This window comes from Lotus japonicus, chromosome 1 (genome assembly GCF_012489685.1).
Source record: "Lotus japonicus ecotype B-129 chromosome 1, LjGifu_v1.2".
Lineage (NCBI taxonomy): Eukaryota > Viridiplantae > Streptophyta > Magnoliopsida > Fabales > Fabaceae > Lotus > Lotus japonicus.
Window position 1 is genome coordinate 50789259 of NC_080041.1, and position 17891 is coordinate 50807149.

The following is a 17891-nucleotide window of genomic DNA, read 5'->3' on the forward strand; positions in this document are numbered from 1 at the left end:
AAGACAAAGAGAAAGGGAATGGAATGGTAAATGTTTCAGCTACAGGAACAAAGTGAAGAAAGAAAGGTTTAAAATTAATTTTTTATTCAACTTCCATCAAATTTAAGTTCAATTTTAAATTTCAAAAAGAAGAACAGAAAGGGAAAAGGAATGGAAGTAAACTGACGAAATCTGTCACCAGCAGCAATATTGCATTTTTTAATTTAATGGTTTGAGAAAGAAAGGAGTCAGAAGAGAACGAACGGGCACATATAAAAGCAAGTAAAGAACAGAAAGAAAAGAGAAAAGAAATGGAATAGCACTGTGACGAATTCAGAGAAGAAAAGAACGGGTAAGGAAAAGGAAATGATGATAACTGTAAAAAGATGAAGCTGTATCAGGAAGCACAAAGCATGGAAGGAAATTCAAAAAGGCAAACTTTTACATGTTGTTTGGTGAGAAACTGTTAGAGCATCTACATCCATCATACTCACTAAAATATCTACATATCATTTTTTCAATTTCCCATAATGCCACATCATCTACCCCATTTTACTAATTTTTTACTCCAACCCAACAACTCTTAAAAGTTTATATAGTGGATCCCACCATCGACATCACATTTGTATATTTTATTATTTATCTCTATTTTAATTAATTGTAAGTGCTTGTAATAAATACAAGTTCACCTTTCAAGTCTAGTGTAGAGTATCTATTCCCACATACTCATCTTTGCCATGTTGGAATTGAATATGTACTCCAATAGTAATAGATACTCTATTTAACATTAGATACTACCATTGGAGATGCTCTTATAATGTTGTTTCTCTCATATCCAATGAGGGAATGCCAAGTGGATATTTGTGCCATATCATTTCAACTTATAAAACTCTTAAATAGTTCCTCCAACTATTTATATTATACATTTTACCATATAATAAAAATACAATTTTATTTTCTGATTTTCAAATTGATTTAAACATTATAAGCTGATTTGGGGAAAAATTTATTGACCTAATCCTTCCCCTTCCTCCTCTCCTCCGTGTTCATCTTCTTCTATGTGTCGTCGTGCTCCGCTCCGTCCTGCCGTGCCGTCGTGCTCTTCCTCTTTCTCCTTCGTGCATGGTGGCTTGAATGAGACCTCATCCGTCGTCAACCCCAGCGTCGGTTGTGTGCTTGAGTTCTTGTCATCGTCCTTTCATCTACGTCTTCCTCATCCGTGTTCTTCCTCTTCTCTGCTGTGCCGTCGTGCTTCGTCAGCGGCCTTCCTTTCTCACGCAGTAAACAATTGCTTTCTTTGAAGGTTAGTTTTCTCTCACACTCCTACTCTTGTATGCATATTGTACAATTTGGTTTGAAAACTGCACCAAAATTATAATATGCTTTCAATCGACATTTCAGATTTGTGGGTTATTTGTAGTAGCAGGAAAAACCCCTTATCTGCGTATCTGAGTTTGTTGTTTTCCCCTTCATTGTAAGCAACTCAATCTTGTATCTTATCCCATTTAATTGAGTATTTATATTTTGGGTTCAATTTGATGTTTCATTTTTGTAAGACTCTTCAATAGTTTTAATATCTGAACTGTTAAAACTTAAAACTAGATAGGATTAATGGGTGTTGTGATGTAGAAAAGTCATATCATTCTGTATTCTGAATTTTAAGTGACTATCTGGTGAAGCCGACAAAACTTAAGCTAAAAAGACTAAGTGCATATGCTTTTGTTGGAGTGGTGGGTCATGGAAATGGAACTACTTCATGTATGAGTTTCTGAGGCTGTGTCTTAGTCGCTGCCTTATACCCATTCATACAAAATAACTGAAGTTTATGTGGGTAAATGATCGTATCTTTATGATATGTTGATATTGCTAGTGACACAATTAGTGCAGCTAATTAGCAATGACATTAGGCTCTATTATAAATCAAATGGTTGAAGGGAAAATATTATTATCCACTGTCATTGCACATTACCAGAACTATTTTTAGTGCTTTTTATCCTGTTGTTGGTCATTTGGTTCTGAACAAGTATGAGTAAATAGTTATAACAACTTAATTTCTTTGTATGTCATCATGGCCTTGTTATCTTTTACCAGCAACTCAAATTTTACGTGTCTTTCAAGGTGTTTGAACACATAAGATAATGTTTAGTTCTATAATTTTTTTGTCATTTTAATTTCAAGGGTTTGCACTTTGTGTGTGTTTTCTGCTTCAAAATTTGGTGGATGACACAGAGAATGAACAATTGGAAACTTATGGACAAGAAGTCCCCATTGAGACAAGTCTTTCTTTTTGAAGCACATGATGCTTCTGATATTGATGGAGAGGTAAAAAAATAAAGAAAGACCAAGTTGCTTTCTTACCTATTCTGGAAGGAGATTTTCTTTGTCTGGTGGGCTACATTGTGAACAGAGAAATAGGGGAGAGAGATAGAGGAGAGATGGAGAATCTCTCTTGTTTGGTGGGTGGGAGGAGGGATATGAAGGGGAGAAAAAGTTTGTGGTCTCTTCAAATTGGAGAGAGATGGGTTGGTCTTTGGTTGTTAGTATTTTTCAGATTCTCTTACTTTTCTACGGGCCTGAAACCGCTAGAAATGCTAATAGCCGCCAGAAAAGACATTTATACTCGCCTGTCATTTTTTACCATTTACTAATTTACTGGCGGTTTGAAACGCCAGAAAGGTGTCAAAAACCGCCATAAATTAAAAAAAATAAAATAAAATTATTTTTAATACAAAATGTTATTTCTCTCTTCTCTATCTCTTTCCTCTTTCTATCATACCAAATAACCTATAAATCTACTCTTTTTCTCACATATTTCTCTATACTCACATTCTCTCTTCTTTACTCTCTTTTCGCTATCTCTTTCTTTTCTACCAAACAAAGTGATACGACTTTTAGCATAATGTATAGAAAATCGATTTCATTACATATGAAATTCGACAACATACATTAGACATACACACTAGTGGCGGCTAATGTTTGCGGTGGTTATAAACATCCTCTAATATATGTATTGAATTTCTTAACCTTTGTTAAAAAAATATGTATAGCCAAATGAAATCACAATAAAGAAAGGTTGGCCTAATTAGGGGCCCAAGCTTGTGTGAAGGTCCTACGTTTACCTTACTAGGCCTAATAAGAAGGGATGCCCCAATAAGACTCAAACATGCGTGAATGCCCGTGTAACACCCCGATTTCGGTGGCGTCACTTTAGTAACCAAAATAAACTTAATGCGGAAAAACGTGAATATATTTTTTTTTTTCGATAATAACTAAGACAAGACTGAATTAAATAAAACCCAACAATAACAATAATCAGAACTAATATACAATATATAAACAGCCTCCGCTGTAGTAGTAACCTCGTCACGAGTAAACCTCCAGTGACGGAAAGAAAAGTGTAACGCCCGAAGGCAATATATACAAACCAAAAGAAAAGGGTGAAGTGCCCGCAACACCATCCCTCAAAACTGAGAATCAGCTGACCCAATGGCCTGAAAATAAGACCTCCTAAGTCCAACCAACTCTCTGTGATTCCCGTAAGGAAACCACACAAAAAGCTATAGGCGGATCTACCCTGTCCCCTACGTAACAAATGAAGCAAGACTGTCAGAGCTAAAACTCTACTCCTACACTAATCCTAACTCGAGGAGCTCATACCAACACTCAAAACTATGTGCTAGCATGATCGTCGTCTGAATCAGAATCCAGATCGACCAAGTCTATCAACCCTATCCGTCCTCCCCTCGCTCCTGCAACGCTCTCCGATGCTGGACTCACAGGCTTAGGGCCCGAACCCTGATCATCAATGATCGCAACGGAGGGTGCACTAGACCCTGCCGAAGGCACTCCCACTGGAATCTCCTCTGAGGGATCCTCCTCCTCTGAAGATGACGGTGGCGGCGGTGCTCCTCCAAGACCTGGTCCACAGTGAACGCCCGGTGGCAAGTTGAAGCTGATAGAGCATCGCCTCAACACTCCTGACCTCAAGAGTCCTCCACTATCCACGTGGTCCTCCATGATACGCCCCGAATACGTCGCTCGGTGGCTCGCGGGGTCAACCACCCACGACCCGGGGTCGTCCTGGTCGATCATCTCGTACCTAATCCCCCCCGAAGAGTGGACCATTGCGAACCAATCCGCAATGTTCATCTGACAAAAGGCGTTGTCCGCCAAAACACACACAGAAGACGCGAGGGTCAACTCTAAAGAACTATGTAGATAATAAATCCAATAGGTACAAATAATAGATAGCCACTTAGGCTTATAGCTAAAGATATCATTCCTAGGGTTGCATGTTCCACAATAACATGAACGCAATAATAACACTTAGCATGTTACAAGTAAGATAATCAAATAGCAATCACACTCAACAACTAAATTAGTATGCATGTTGCATGATATGTATGCAGGTTAACCCAGTCAACCAATATGCAATCCGGAACGGATGGACATCAACGGATCAGCCCTTCACCAGCCACGGTGGTGCCATTTCGGCCCGCGTGCCTCTTACTCCAACAACAATGGTAGTCAGATCAGCCGTAACCCGTAGGTCTGCCATTTCGGTCTGCTACAAGAGACGTCTACAGACGCTCTATCACGGAAATCCGGGTCTTATGACCATTTTGGAATCCGACGAGGTCCAGAGTACGTCCTGTGTTAATACCCCATTAATGTTGCATGAATGCAGGATGATTAGTCAAACAACGTCTCCGTCCTCACTCGACACGTCGCCACGTGTTCTAGGTAAATTAAAGTCTCTAAAATCTTACCCTAAGGCAAAGTCGATTCTGCGACAAAAGACACACTTCACAACACACATCGCTGCTCCAACAGCACAAGAGTATCACATACTCGGGAACTAACGGTTCCCCGGACTTATCCCCAGGATAGCCCCACAACATAGCTGCTCCAACAGCACAACAACCAACGCTGCTCCAACAGCACAACAACAAACGCTGCTCCAACAGCACATCAACAAACGCTGCTCCAACAGCACAACAACAACAGACTCAACACTTGGATCCGACGACACTTCTCGTTTTCCAAACTATGATTTTCATCCAAAGCCTCCTTTCGAGATTATTACCCTTACTTAAAGATTTATAGGTTGTTTAATGTCTTATGAATTTTCTTTTCAAAATAATATCCTTTTTAGTCTTATCGCAATTCCTATAAGTTCTCGGGATCTTCGAATCCCCAAATGACTCCAGAGAATGTCTCGATCCATAAACCCTATACAAGGCCCGAACCTCGTTCGTCCTATCAAACTTTCTCAAAACTCTCAAAATAAAATCGGCATGACCTGCCCGCTATTCTCACCATTCAGAATCTCAGATTTTCAGTGTAAAGCATATTTAAATCATCACAATCGACAACATGTCATATATCAATAAATCGCATCATAAACACTTAGCACTTAGCATATAAAGCATGCACCACACATCCTAGATTACCCACATAGCACATAGCATGTAAGTCAATCTTCAAAAACATTCAGTAGATGAATCATCTACATTGTCAGCCGAAGCCTCAGAAAACATTTTCAATCACACACAATCCCAGTGCATAAACAGTAAACAATGTCGAAACATCGACCCTAAGCATTAACTAGAGATTCAGTGAGAAGCCCTCACCTGCAGGTTCTCCAGCAAAAACTTCAAACTCTTCTTCACAAGCAAGGTGTTGATCCTCAGGAAATTCCTCAAAATCACCTTTAGAACAAAACCACAAAAATCAATCAGAATCTATCGGAAACTAAGCTATCGATACTTACTAAGGTTACTCGAAGTAATCTATACTCTAAGGTACGATAATCTAGCGCGAAAAGACAAGTTTTCGGAAAAGGAAATTTCTTCCTCCCCCTTAATAGCTCTCGGCCACTATAGGTAATTGTAGGGTTCGATTTTTCTTCGATCAAACTTGGTTCCTATGCTTTCATAAGCCGTAACTAAGGGTATTCTGAACTCGGAAAAATTATCGGATCAAAAACTGTCGCAGGGGTATTTTGGTCATGATTTTTAACTTAGGATTTTCAAAACTGAAATCCCAAAAATAAAATTTTGCAGGGACGTCACCAACGACGTTTATGACAACTAATCCTACTAGCACTAAGCTAAGGCGATAGTTTACAGCCTAAAGATTGGAACTTTACTCAAAAACTACATAAAATGGGTATTTTAGGTTCAAATTGATTCCGGCGGAATTCCGGCGACATAACGGAAAATCTAATCCGGCAGAAGTGATCTTGGGCATACATAGAAGAGGTTTAGAATCAGAAATGAAAGATTCAGGATAGTTTTGCAAAAACCCATAAACTATCCACTCAGAAAACTCTACAGAAAAGCTATGGAAAAAGCGATCGGAGGTAAGGATTAGCGACTATACCTCGAAGCCTTGAAGTAGCAACTAACGGATCAACGATCAAGCAAACGATGAAGAAAAACTCTTCTTCCTTCTTCCTTGTTCTTGGCCGCGGTTTAGAGGAGAGAAAATGGAGGAAAATTGTGTTTTTTCTTCCTTTATTTGCTATATATAGAAGGTGGAAATTCGCGGGAAAATGAAAGTTTCGCGAATCCGATTTTTCCGGCGTCATTCTCCATGAATTCTAAGATAGGTTTTGGCAAAGGAATTCCTAAGCTAAGAAGATGTCTCCTTGTATTTTTGGCAACTAATGCAAAGTCGGTGCAAAGTCGGTGTAAAACTATTTTACCCGATAAGTTGCTTTTTGCCTCGAATGTCGGAATGGAAAACTTCCTTCTGAAGAAAGATTGAAATCATCAAGAGAAATGGGTGTACGCGTGTAGAATATTCATTTGAAGCTCTGAATAGATAAAGTCTTCATTGTCGAGAAATTCTAGGGTTTTGAAATACCAGGGATTCGGTTTCGGCAAACTTCCGATGATTGGAATCGGACGTTCGTAGATCCTAGAGTTTCGCCTCGAAATGATTGTGATATATGGAAAAAGAGAAGTTCTAACATTTCTCTGAAGATTTTTGGAATTAACTGTCATCGTGCCTAAAAGTGAAAATTAGCTATATACTAGGGTTTCTGACCTAGGTTTAAGCGTAAAACGTTCGTGCTATAACTTTTATCGATCATAATGCAATCCTTGAACTTTTCCTGAACTTCCTCCTTCATAAATATATTTCATTTAATAAACTTTCGTTCAGGTTTCCCTTCACATTACATCAACCCTAATCGTGAATAAGAAGTTTATTCACTTAGTATGAACTTAAAAACTCGGGCCTTACAGCCCGACCTCTACCTTATTGGGCCCAATAAGAGGGATGACCCAATAAGAAACTCAAACATGTGTAAAGGTCCAACCTTCCTCATTGGGCCCAATAAGGTACTCGAATATGTGTAAAAGTCCAACATTTACTTTATTGGGCCCGATAAGAGACCCATACATGCGTAAAAATCCAACATTTACCTTATAGGGACCAATAAGGAAATGTTGGCTCATTACTCCTTATCGAGTTTCATATTGTTCACCAATGTCTGTATGGATCAATAAGACCTCAAGTTAACCTTAGATGCTCATCATTCTTGGGCTCCATGTTGATCACCAATGTTTGTATGACTTTTTTTTTTTTGATAAGCCGAATGAATATATTGAATGAAGTACAAGGGGTACTTCAACCCAATACAAAGAGGAAGAAAGATAAAGTAGTAAAAAAGAAGTAAAAGACAATGAAAAAACATGTCAGGAACATAACCCCCTCCTCCTTGAAAGCACATTTGTATGACTTAATAAGACCTCAAGCTGACCATCGTTTACTACTGAGCTTTATGATGATAACAGATGTTTGTATGGTCCAACAAGACTTCAATTTGATCTTAAAGGCTCATCATTCCTTATTAAGCTTTATGTTGATCACCAATGCCCCTTTAATTAGCCTAATAAGACTTCAAGCTGACCTTAGAGGCCCATGATTCCTTATTGGGCTTCATGTTGATCACGAATGTCCCTTTGGCTCGATAGGATTTTAAGGTTGTATCAGACGCACATGATTCCTTATTGGGCTTCATGTTGATCACGAATGTTCCTTTGGCCCGATAGGACTTTAAGGTTATATCAGACGTTCATGATTCCTAATGGGGCTTCATGTTGATGTCAGGTGTCTGTATGGCCTAATTGAGTATGATAAACGTTTGTGGTGTGGTATCAACATGAATCCCAATAAGGAATGATGATTCTCCAAGTTCAACACGAGATTGATTGCTTGCTTCTTTTATAGACCTAAAAGCGTTGTGGGGAGAGGAATTCCCACATTTCTTCGGTTCAGTGTGACTGTTCCTCTTACCTTTCAAAATTTGATGTTTTTAGCTTTTCTTTTGTTGGTAGGACCGGTAATGGCGTCATTGACGCATTGGCTAAGGTTTCTTTACGCTTTGGTTATTTTGTTTGGATAGAGGAATTTCCCTCAGACGTTTCCTTGCTAGTCCAAATTATTTTGTTTTGATACACATGTAAGATACGTATCATTAGTCTAAAAAAACGTATCGTATCGCGTATCGTATCAGTGTATCAACCGATACTTTCTACCATTTAATGCAACATATTCAAAAATAATTTTGGGGGCGTTTGTTACATGGGTATATAAAACATTCCCGGGAATGATGGGTGTGGGAATGAAGATTCCTTTGTTTGGTAGAAGATTAGGAAAAAAGATACCCAGGCATGAGATATTCCCGGGGAAAAGATTTTAGTTCATTTCAGCAACTCTGCATTCCTGGCTTCAAGGGTGGGTATGCAAGATTCCTGGGAAAGTTGCTAAAGTGGGTGAGTAAATTTAGGATTGAAATTTCATATTTACCCTTCTATTAACCCACGTTGCGTCAACCCACGTTCCCTCAATTTTTGCTGGTTCTTGTTGCAGAATGGGTCGCACACTTTGGCACCATTTATACTTCCAATTTACATTTTCTTCTCTACGTGTGGCAGCTTGTTACACAACCAGTTTATTATATTTTCTAGCACTGTGGTGATACTAATTTTTTTACTAGTTTTTTAGTTACGTGCAAAGTCATGAATAACCAATGTTTTTTTACTACGAAACCAATGTATGAATAATGTTTGTATAAATAATATCTATAAAAATACATTTATTTCATAATATAAGCATAATAATCACGTTATTTTTATTTTTATTCAATTTTTAATAAGTCCATTTAAAATATGTATATAATTTATAGTAAGGATAACTTGGTAATTTCATTACCTATTCCTGGGAATATGCATTTCTAACCAAACGTGTTTTATAATTATGCCCATGAATATAAAAAGAGATTCCTGGGAATTAAATTTGTTAACCAAACACATTTTTTAATGATTCCCAGGCATAACATTCCTATCTTAATATTCCTGGGAATCCTCTTACCCGGGTATCATTTTTCATAACTTGTAACAAACGCCCCCTAAGATATCTCTACAATGCTTGCAAATTAAATCCCCTAAATGTATTAGCGCCAAAACTTTTTTTTGATTGAAAAAAAGTGGGAAAAGACCCGCTTGTTTAAACTTAGAGTAAAGTACACTCACCCCTCTCAAGGTTTGTTAGAATTACACTCCACCCCATTCTTGTCTAAAATCTACACCCCACCCCATTTTATATAGATGCAAATTTAGTGACGAAAAATATTCTTCATTAATAATTAGTTATTATTTAAATTGTTAATCAATAATTTCAAAAAATATTTTCAATATAATCCAATAAATTTAAAAATGAAAACATCACAGTCCTCCTCATTCTCTCAATCGCGGTCTTCCTCCATAAATTCACAATGCAAATTCTGCAATAGCACACCCGATCGGTTTACAAACTATATCTCGAACATAGGGAAACATGCTTGTGTTTTCATATTTGGTAATAATTCAATTTTAATCAAAATAATCTCTTTATACCTCAAATTTTGAGAATTGGATTGTAGACCCAAAAAGCAAGACAAATGGGTGAAGAAAATAGAGAAACAAAATTAAGAAATATGAAGTGGATCGGAGGTTATTAGAACCCAACGATGCGGTGGAGCACCGCTTTTAACAAAATCCAACGACATCTTAAACCAACAGAGCGTTCGCTCGCAACTTAAAGGGGGTGAAGTTCACAAGAAGTAGTTGAACATGTAGCTTTGGGAATGTGCGATTCACGTTCTGTGGTTCAGGTCGCAACAAAACTTTGATGCATGGTGGTGCCATGGGGTTTCACATTCTGGGATAGTGGCCGTCGTGTTAAAGGGAGCAAAGGCTTGGTGGTGACCGTTTGTGGTGAGAAATATGATTTGGACACAGATGGGATGTGGACTTAACAGACAGAGTGGATTGTTTTTTTAAAGGCTTAAAAGCACTTTTGGTCCCCCACGAATGTACTTTGTGCAAGAATGGTCCCCAAACTTTAAAAATAGCACTCTAGGTCCCCCACGTTACCCTCCGTCAACAAAATTGGTCTTTCCGTCCAAAAACTAACGGTTCTAGGGATAAAGATGTAATTTTAAAAAATAATTGAAAAAATAAAAAAAAATGAAGAAACCCAGGAAATTCCACATCTTCTTCTTCCACCATATTCATCATTTTCTCTATCATGAAACCCAAAAACCCAAAAAGCTCCCAAATCACATAACTAATCTTTCTCTCTCTCTGAACTAATTACTGTTTCTTCTTCCCAAAGTAACAGAAAGGAAACATTAAACCCAGCAGCAACGTATGTGAAGATGATTTGAATTTAGATGAACCTTAACCCCCAATTTGAACAAACACCCATAAATTGCCCAGAAATTTGATCGAACTTAATTGGAGAAGAATTCGCCCAAAAATTTTGTTAAATCATCGAGCTTTAACCCCTAATGCCTATTTGAATTTAGGTGGCTATGGTGTTTATGGGTTAGGGGTTAGGGATGTTGCTAATTCAAATAATGTCAACAATCTAGTTTCCAGACACGATGATACGATGATCATGTTTCTTTAATGTAAATGATACCAAGTCCAATCATCAATGGAGCTAGAGGACAAGTTTGCAAACGGTTTAAATCTTATTCATACGCTGATTGATAGAGGTGGCTATGGTGTTTATGGGTTTGGGGTTTTTGGGTTGAGAATATGATTTGAATTTAGATGGCTACCAGAACGATGGGATTTCAAGATTTAATGACGATGAAGAAGAAAGATGGAGATGATGATGAAGGACAAGGAGATGATGATGCATATGGAGAAGATGAAACTGATGCAAATTCATTTTTTCTAAGAAGCAATCTGCCACACAGGATAATCTCTCTCCTAATAAGCATACACATCAATTAAAGTGTGCCACATATGATATAAACGTTAGAAATTTGACGGAGTGACTACTTTTGTTAACGGAGGGTAATGTGGGGGACTCAGGGTGCTATTTTTAAAGTTTAGGGACCAATCTTGCACAAAGTGCATTCGTGGGGGACCAAAAGTGTTTTTAAGCCTTTTTTAAATTTAATTCAGTAAAATTATTTTCATAAATTAGTGTATGATAGTGTATATGCATTAAACTTATTTAAATTTTAACTAATTAGTAATTATTTTTTATTAGTGACGAATTTGTTTTCGTCACTAAATTTTGCCTTTATAAAAAATGGGGTGGAGTGTAGATTTAAAAAAAGAATGGGGTGGAGTGTCATTCTTGCAAACCTTAAGGGGGGTGAGTGTATTTTACTCTTAAACTTATCACTTTCCCCTAATTCAACCCTAATATCCAATCAACTCTTCTATTCCTTCGACCAGTAAAAAACAGGTGTGGGTGAGGGGGCCGTCTTTGATGGCGTAGATTTCGGGGACAAAGCCAAGGAACAATTTACCCACAAGAAGACGGAAAAGGGCAAGGTGCAGATGAAGGGGAAGAAGTTGACAACGCAAATAAATGAAGGAGAGGAGAGAGCCATTGTTGACAACGCAAAGATGATGTTGCGGAGGGCCCGCTCGACGACTGAAAGGATACAATCTACTTGCCTCCCTCTGTTGACATATCTGTTAGTCAATTTCACTTTGATTTTTTTTTTGCTGATTCTATGCAACTCGATTTTTTAACAGAAATACAGGCTAGTCTAAAGGATTATCATTTGGTCCATAGAAGGAACATTTCCCTTTTCATTTATTTGTTCAGTGGTGAAAATCTCTTCATAGTTAACTTTGCATTTGTTCATCCTCGGTTTACAACGATTTAATTTCAGATTCACTGTTATTTTTGTTCAGCAGTGCTTGTTCATTCTTTGAGTCCCTAGTTCTCACTGGACTCATTATTCTACTAGTGTGGCACATAAACTGATTTTGTGCAGGTGTGAGGCTTTGAGTAGGTGATTTGCTAAGAGCATTTCTAAGGTTGGAATTTTCCATTTTCCTTCCTCAATTTGTATACTTGTTGGTAATAAAACTGTTACTTGGAGCGGTCTTGGGTCTAAGAATTTTGAAAGCTTGAAGGGTAACAAAACTGTTTCTTTAAAGTGAGTATTATTCTCAATGCTTCTCTATGTGCAAAGCAATGTGAGACAATGCTTCTTTAAATGTATGCTTAATATCATTTCCTAGACAATAAGGGACCTTTGTTTTTTGCTTTGTTTAGATTGGCTCACGTCAATATACTATTTATCTAGGTGCTGGATTGTTGTTTAGAGACAGAAATTTGCTAAGGTTGAAAGCTTGAGAAATACCTATGGCAGTTCCTACATTCATCTGATTTCCTGCCTTAAGCACTCCTTCAAGAAGCTTCACAAAGACTCCATGGCTTTTAAGCTCCTTACAGCCCAGTTCAATGGTTTGCAGAGTTTCATTGATTTCTAGAATCTCATAATCACAGTTCAAGCGCTTCAATAATGATAAAAAGAAATTTAGACCACATTTGTGCGCGCCCAATTTTCAAAAATCTATTGTTCTTTTTCTTCTGCATCTTTTCTCTGTTCCTTTGTCTCTAGTAATTTCAGATGTTTAAATCTCCATTTTGATTCATAGAGAGATCAAACTCAGAGAGAAATGTTGTATAACAAAACAAGGTACTGGGAGAAACTTCTTGTAGCAAAGAATCTTGAACTTTAATGATCATTGTCTAGATCTCTACTTATTGTATTGTCTACCTTGTCATGAGTATGATTTTCACTCACGTTCATATTTATGTCTCTTATAATACTTTGCTTTGCTCTTTCTTGTTTCCTTTTATGATATGAGAAATGCCCTCTACCATAAAAGGGATGAATTGATATTTGACGGTGTATGTTCTCAATATATTGTCTATTAATAATGCTAGCCAATAGTATAAAATATTGCTCATATATAATGGCTGCAATGATTAGGTAGCATTTTTAAGTAATTTCTGGCGGTCTGCTATCAGCAGACTAATTCTTTTAGCAAGACAATAATTTTGTGGCGGTTTACAACCGCCAATATATGTTTACCACCGCCAGTAAATAGCATCGCCAAGGAGTTTTTTTTCCTGAATATGTTATGTAAGATTAGAATCACCAAGTACTCTAAGTTCACAAGGGGTCAAAATCCTCAATCCCTAAATGGCATCTCATATCCTTTCTCACCAATGAATTTGTCTCATGGCAATTAAAAACCACCATGTAAGGTTATAAAAATATCATATCCATGCATTTTTAGTAAACACTAGTTCCGTAACCCGTGTGTTGCACGGAAATTTGATGTTGTAATATTTTAATAAATAAATAAGTTATTCTTGTATAAGGCAACCCTGTAAAGATAGATGAAGAGAAAAATGAAATAAATAATTGTAATTGTAATTGGGTTGTGTACATCAAACATTTCCAAAAACTTCCTTAAACACTACATTTACAGTATTGGTCTGCTGTTTTCCCGCCTCATCGAGTATACAAAGTTTAAGACCTTTTCTTGAGCGTACTCTAGAAAGAGCTACATATAACTGACCATGAGTGAAAACGGGCCTCGGAAGGAAGAGTCCAACCTGAGATAGTGTTTGTCCTTGGCTCTTGTTCATGGTCATAGCAAAGCATATTGCAATTGGAAACTGTCTTCTTCTGAATTTAATTGGAAATTTGGAATCAGAAGGAACCAAGTCCATTCTTAAGATGTGCACTTTGTCATTGACATTTGTTCCCGTGATAACAGTTGCACCAATAAAACGTTCACCAAGTTCGTCCACAATTAACCTGGTTCCATTGCATAAACCTGCTGCTTGGTCTATATTTCTCAAAAGCATTATTGGAGTACCAACTTTCAATAAAAGTTTGTGGTTAGGCATTCCTGAACTTTTAGTGTCTTTCAAAAATTCGGTGGTAAACCACTCACCTTGGATTTCAGAATCCTCATCAGATCGCAAGGCAGAGTCGGAGCTCAGATATTCATGCTCTGGTGCAGCTATCATCCCAAGCATGTAAGTGTTTATCATTTCAATAGCCTCTAGTGTAGGGGCCAATATTGCCCTATCTTGAAAGAATTGAGGGTCTTTCATTTTGTGCGCAAGGTCAGGATATGTATATCTAATCAATTCCATTAATGGGTCAGGACTATCTGGGATGAGCAGATCTGGCGGGATTTGGACATCGTACTCTCTTGCTCCGGAATCTGGATGGTCGCCATTTCCAATTTTAAGAATCCAATCTGCAAAGTCTTTGATTTCTTTTGCTTCATCAGTCGTCTCAGCTGCAGTTAGGCGCATGTTCTTAGTCAATTTCATAACTTTGCAGTGTTTCCACAATGATGAAGAGTTTACAGTAGATTCGACGATTTCCTGTCTGCTTCCTCTAGTTATTACAGGTAGTATTTGTCTAAAATCACCTCCAAGTATTACTATTTTTCCTTCAAAAGGCTTATGGGCGTTATCTTCATTTTTCGATCTCATTAAATCTCGAAGTGTAACGTCTAAAGCTTCGAAACAATACTTTTTCAACATTGGAGCTTCATCCCATATAATAAGACTTGTTTCAAGTAGAAGCTTTGCTCGTAGACTTCCTTGCTTTATATTACATGTCGAGGTCTCTATAGCATCTAATGGAATGCAGAATTTATAATGAGTTGTTCTGCCTCCAGGAAAGAGTAATGATGCTATGGCACTGGAAGCAACGGTAAGAACAATTAGTCCTTTGGATCTAAGCAACGCCGATAAAGTGTTCCACACAAAAGTCTTTCCAGTTCCACCATCTCCATATAAAAAGTAGAAGCCTCCTGAGTTTGACAACACAGATGTGACAACCCTCTCATATACAGGATTTTGCTAAGGTGTAAGCATACTAAGCAACTCTTCATATTGTACCTTTAATGCATCTTTTTCATAGTTTAGTTCATCAACAATAAATCTATTGTCAAATTGCAGGGCTTCGTCATATTTTGGAGTTGGCAAACATGGGTAATCATTTAATGACCTACCATTTCTTTGGAGCAACTTCTCAATTTCAATGATACTTAAATTTTTCAAATCAGCATCTGCGATTCGTAGGCCTACAATCGAGAATAAAGATTAACAAATTATTTTTAACTGTATCAAATATAACTTATGTTGTTCACAGATAATTCATTAATTATATTGAGCAATGTGATTTTTTAAAGTTTTGAATTTCAATTAAATTAAATCTAAGCAATAATTAACTTATTATAACAGCATTTCAATTCTTACTAATATCACTTGTAAAATTCCGTACCTGGATTATGCAATTCTTTTCTTCTATGGTGTAGAATGCCTTCTGATAAGAGTAGCCAGCATGGTTCCCAAACATCAATAGGTTTTGAGATTGAATTCATCATCAACATTCTTAAAAGAGTTTCCTCATTTGTTCTCTGGAAGCTAAATCAGAGACTTCTTTAATTGCATCAATATATTGTTTGTCATCTGTTAGCAATCCCAATTGATCGCATGTTTCCTTAAAAGTATCATATGTTATTCCCTTCACTGTTCTGATACTTCTATATGATGTACAACCCTTTTGCATAGTTAGTAGGATTCTCATGTAATATAACTCACCGATGCATGGAGGGATATACTGTAGTCTGCCAATTTTAAAACCCCTTTTTCTTGGTTTCCAGATTCTATCTTTTTTATGATAAGCAAATCTACTAGGAAATTCAACATATGTTAGATCCTGCCCTTCTCGGTATTTTTTATTAGCTGCAAACCAAGCCATAAACATTGTGGATTTTGTACCACTCTTTTCTAGAACATCTCCAACGTCTTCATCATCATTATAGTAAACCAAATATTCATTTGGGAGATGAAAATTTAATTTTTGCACAGACGGCCATCGTTTGTTTATGGTAAAGCCAAATGTTCTCCATGCCTCACACGGAGATAGATAACGACAATCATAATATTGCTTTACCTCATCCACTGGCTCTTTCGCTTGAGCATCGTTGTCCTTATGTGAAATTTCAAGCATTGCTCGGTCTGCGCCTTTGTTGATATATTTGAACAAATATTTTATAGCATTGGACTTGTTACAATACTCCACATTTATGTGAGCTTGATACCAAGGAGCGTGGAATTGTAAGACACAACATACCTGCAATGTTGGTTGTGGCAAATATGGATTACAATTGTAATAAATAACATATCTGATGTATTTTTCAATTTTTCACGAAGTTATATTATTTCAAATTGATATCAATTTAGTTTACTCGAAATGCATATTACATTTGTAAAAAATTGCATACCTGTTATATATTTCAATGTCTTTTTTCTTGATTACAATCCCTGTTTGCCTTCTTTTATATTACGGATAGCCTTCTTCGTCAATCGTTGTGGTGTTTTGAAATTTTTTTGGAAAGAATTTAGTGCACCTTCCCTTCTCCATGCATGGTGATTTTTTATTTGCACTACCACACGGTCCATGTATCATGAAGTTAGAAACTACAGCGTGCAATGTGGGATATAACACTGGATCAGGAAGCTCGGCAGAGATGACTTTGTCAATGTCGTCCCCAGTCTTCAACTTATTTTCTCCTTGCAACCAAATCAGTATGTGCGCGTGAGGAAGTCCTCATTTCTGAAATTCAATTGTATACATACCTAAAAAAACATATAAATGATAAAAAAAATTACGTAACATCTTCACATATTCTGTAGCTTATTCTAAATTAGAGGAATGGAGCAATGGGGGATGGAAAAGTCTGTTATAAATAATGGATTATCATTATTAGACAACCAACAATCAAGAGGACGAAATCTTTAAAATAAAAACATAAGAAGGCGTCAAATAATGAAAGGAAGATTTGAACTTACGAACTGGACTCCTGAAGCCTCATAAGCCGAAAGTCTAACAACGATTTCAGGAAGTTTTCTCTTATATGTGATAACAACTCGGCGACCGCTACCCATTTTTGTTATAGTAGGAATGTCTCTGTTGTCAGTGAAAGGAACTAAAGCACGAAGAAACATAAGATCTGTATGATTTGTGACAACAGGCCAACCATGGTACTTAATTTCGTCAAAAGTTTCAGTATAGATAGATATATTAAAAGTGGACTTTCTTATTTGACAAAAAAGTACCCGACAATTGTAATTGAAATTGTAAAATGAACGGAGGTCAGTCCATCCATTGGTTATTACAGTATAACCTTCATGAACTTCGAACCTCAAAACTTTCGTTTTTCCCAAAGGGTCCACAGTGTACAATGTCCCAGTAGTCTGAAACTTTAGCCTCATGGAATCATATTCACTGATCAACCCAAAGTCCTGCAAATCAAAACGAAAACTTTAATAATATCGTAGATAATACAAAATATATAAGACCATTTTCATAAATAATTGTAGGTAAAGTACAAACCTTCCCCATTTGATGTAAAACGACAAAATTCTGCATCTCAATGATTAAAACAAATACAATGCAGAGAAAAAAAAATTCGGCCAAAACTTTTGAGTGGGTGGTTGAATTGATATGAGCAAATTGATATTTATTGTTTGGTTCAAATATTACAAACCGTGTA

The 17891-nt window shown here is 37.0% G+C and overlaps 1 protein-coding gene and 1 long non-coding RNA gene across 2 annotated transcripts; one reads left to right on the plus strand and one right to left on the minus strand.

Moving 5' to 3' along the window:
- The first annotated feature begins 953 nt into the window (after positions 1–953).
- On the plus strand, positions 954–1513 carry LOC130731903 (uncharacterized). Its single transcript, XR_009016880.1, has 2 exons — positions 954–1282; positions 1381–1513. It is a non-coding gene; the product is annotated as an uncharacterized LOC130731903 (long non-coding RNA).
- Positions 1514–13752: 12239 nt separating this feature from the next.
- On the minus strand, positions 13753–17740 carry LOC130737703 (uncharacterized). The gene is made up of 5 exons (XM_057589532.1): positions 17732–17740; positions 17523–17640; positions 15207–15413; positions 14051–15140; positions 13753–13990 (listed from the first exon to the last, which is right to left on the minus strand). Exons 1-5 carry the CDS (start codon positions 17738–17740, stop codon positions 13753–13755), a joined length of 1662 nt encoding a protein of 553 aa, XP_057445515.1.
- Positions 17741–17891: the final 151 nt, after the last annotated feature.

Excerpts from the sequence above, each read along its gene's own strand:
- LOC130737703 (XM_057589532.1), bottom strand. Across the intron at positions 15,141-15,206 it reads ACAATATGAAGAGTTGCTTA|GAGGCTTCTACTTTTTATAT; the intron begins GTATGCTTACAC and ends TGTCAAACTCAG. Across the intron at positions 13,991-14,050 it reads ACAAATGTCAATGACAAAGT|AAGACAGTTTCCAATTGCAA; the intron begins GCACATCTTAAG and ends TAAATTCAGAAG.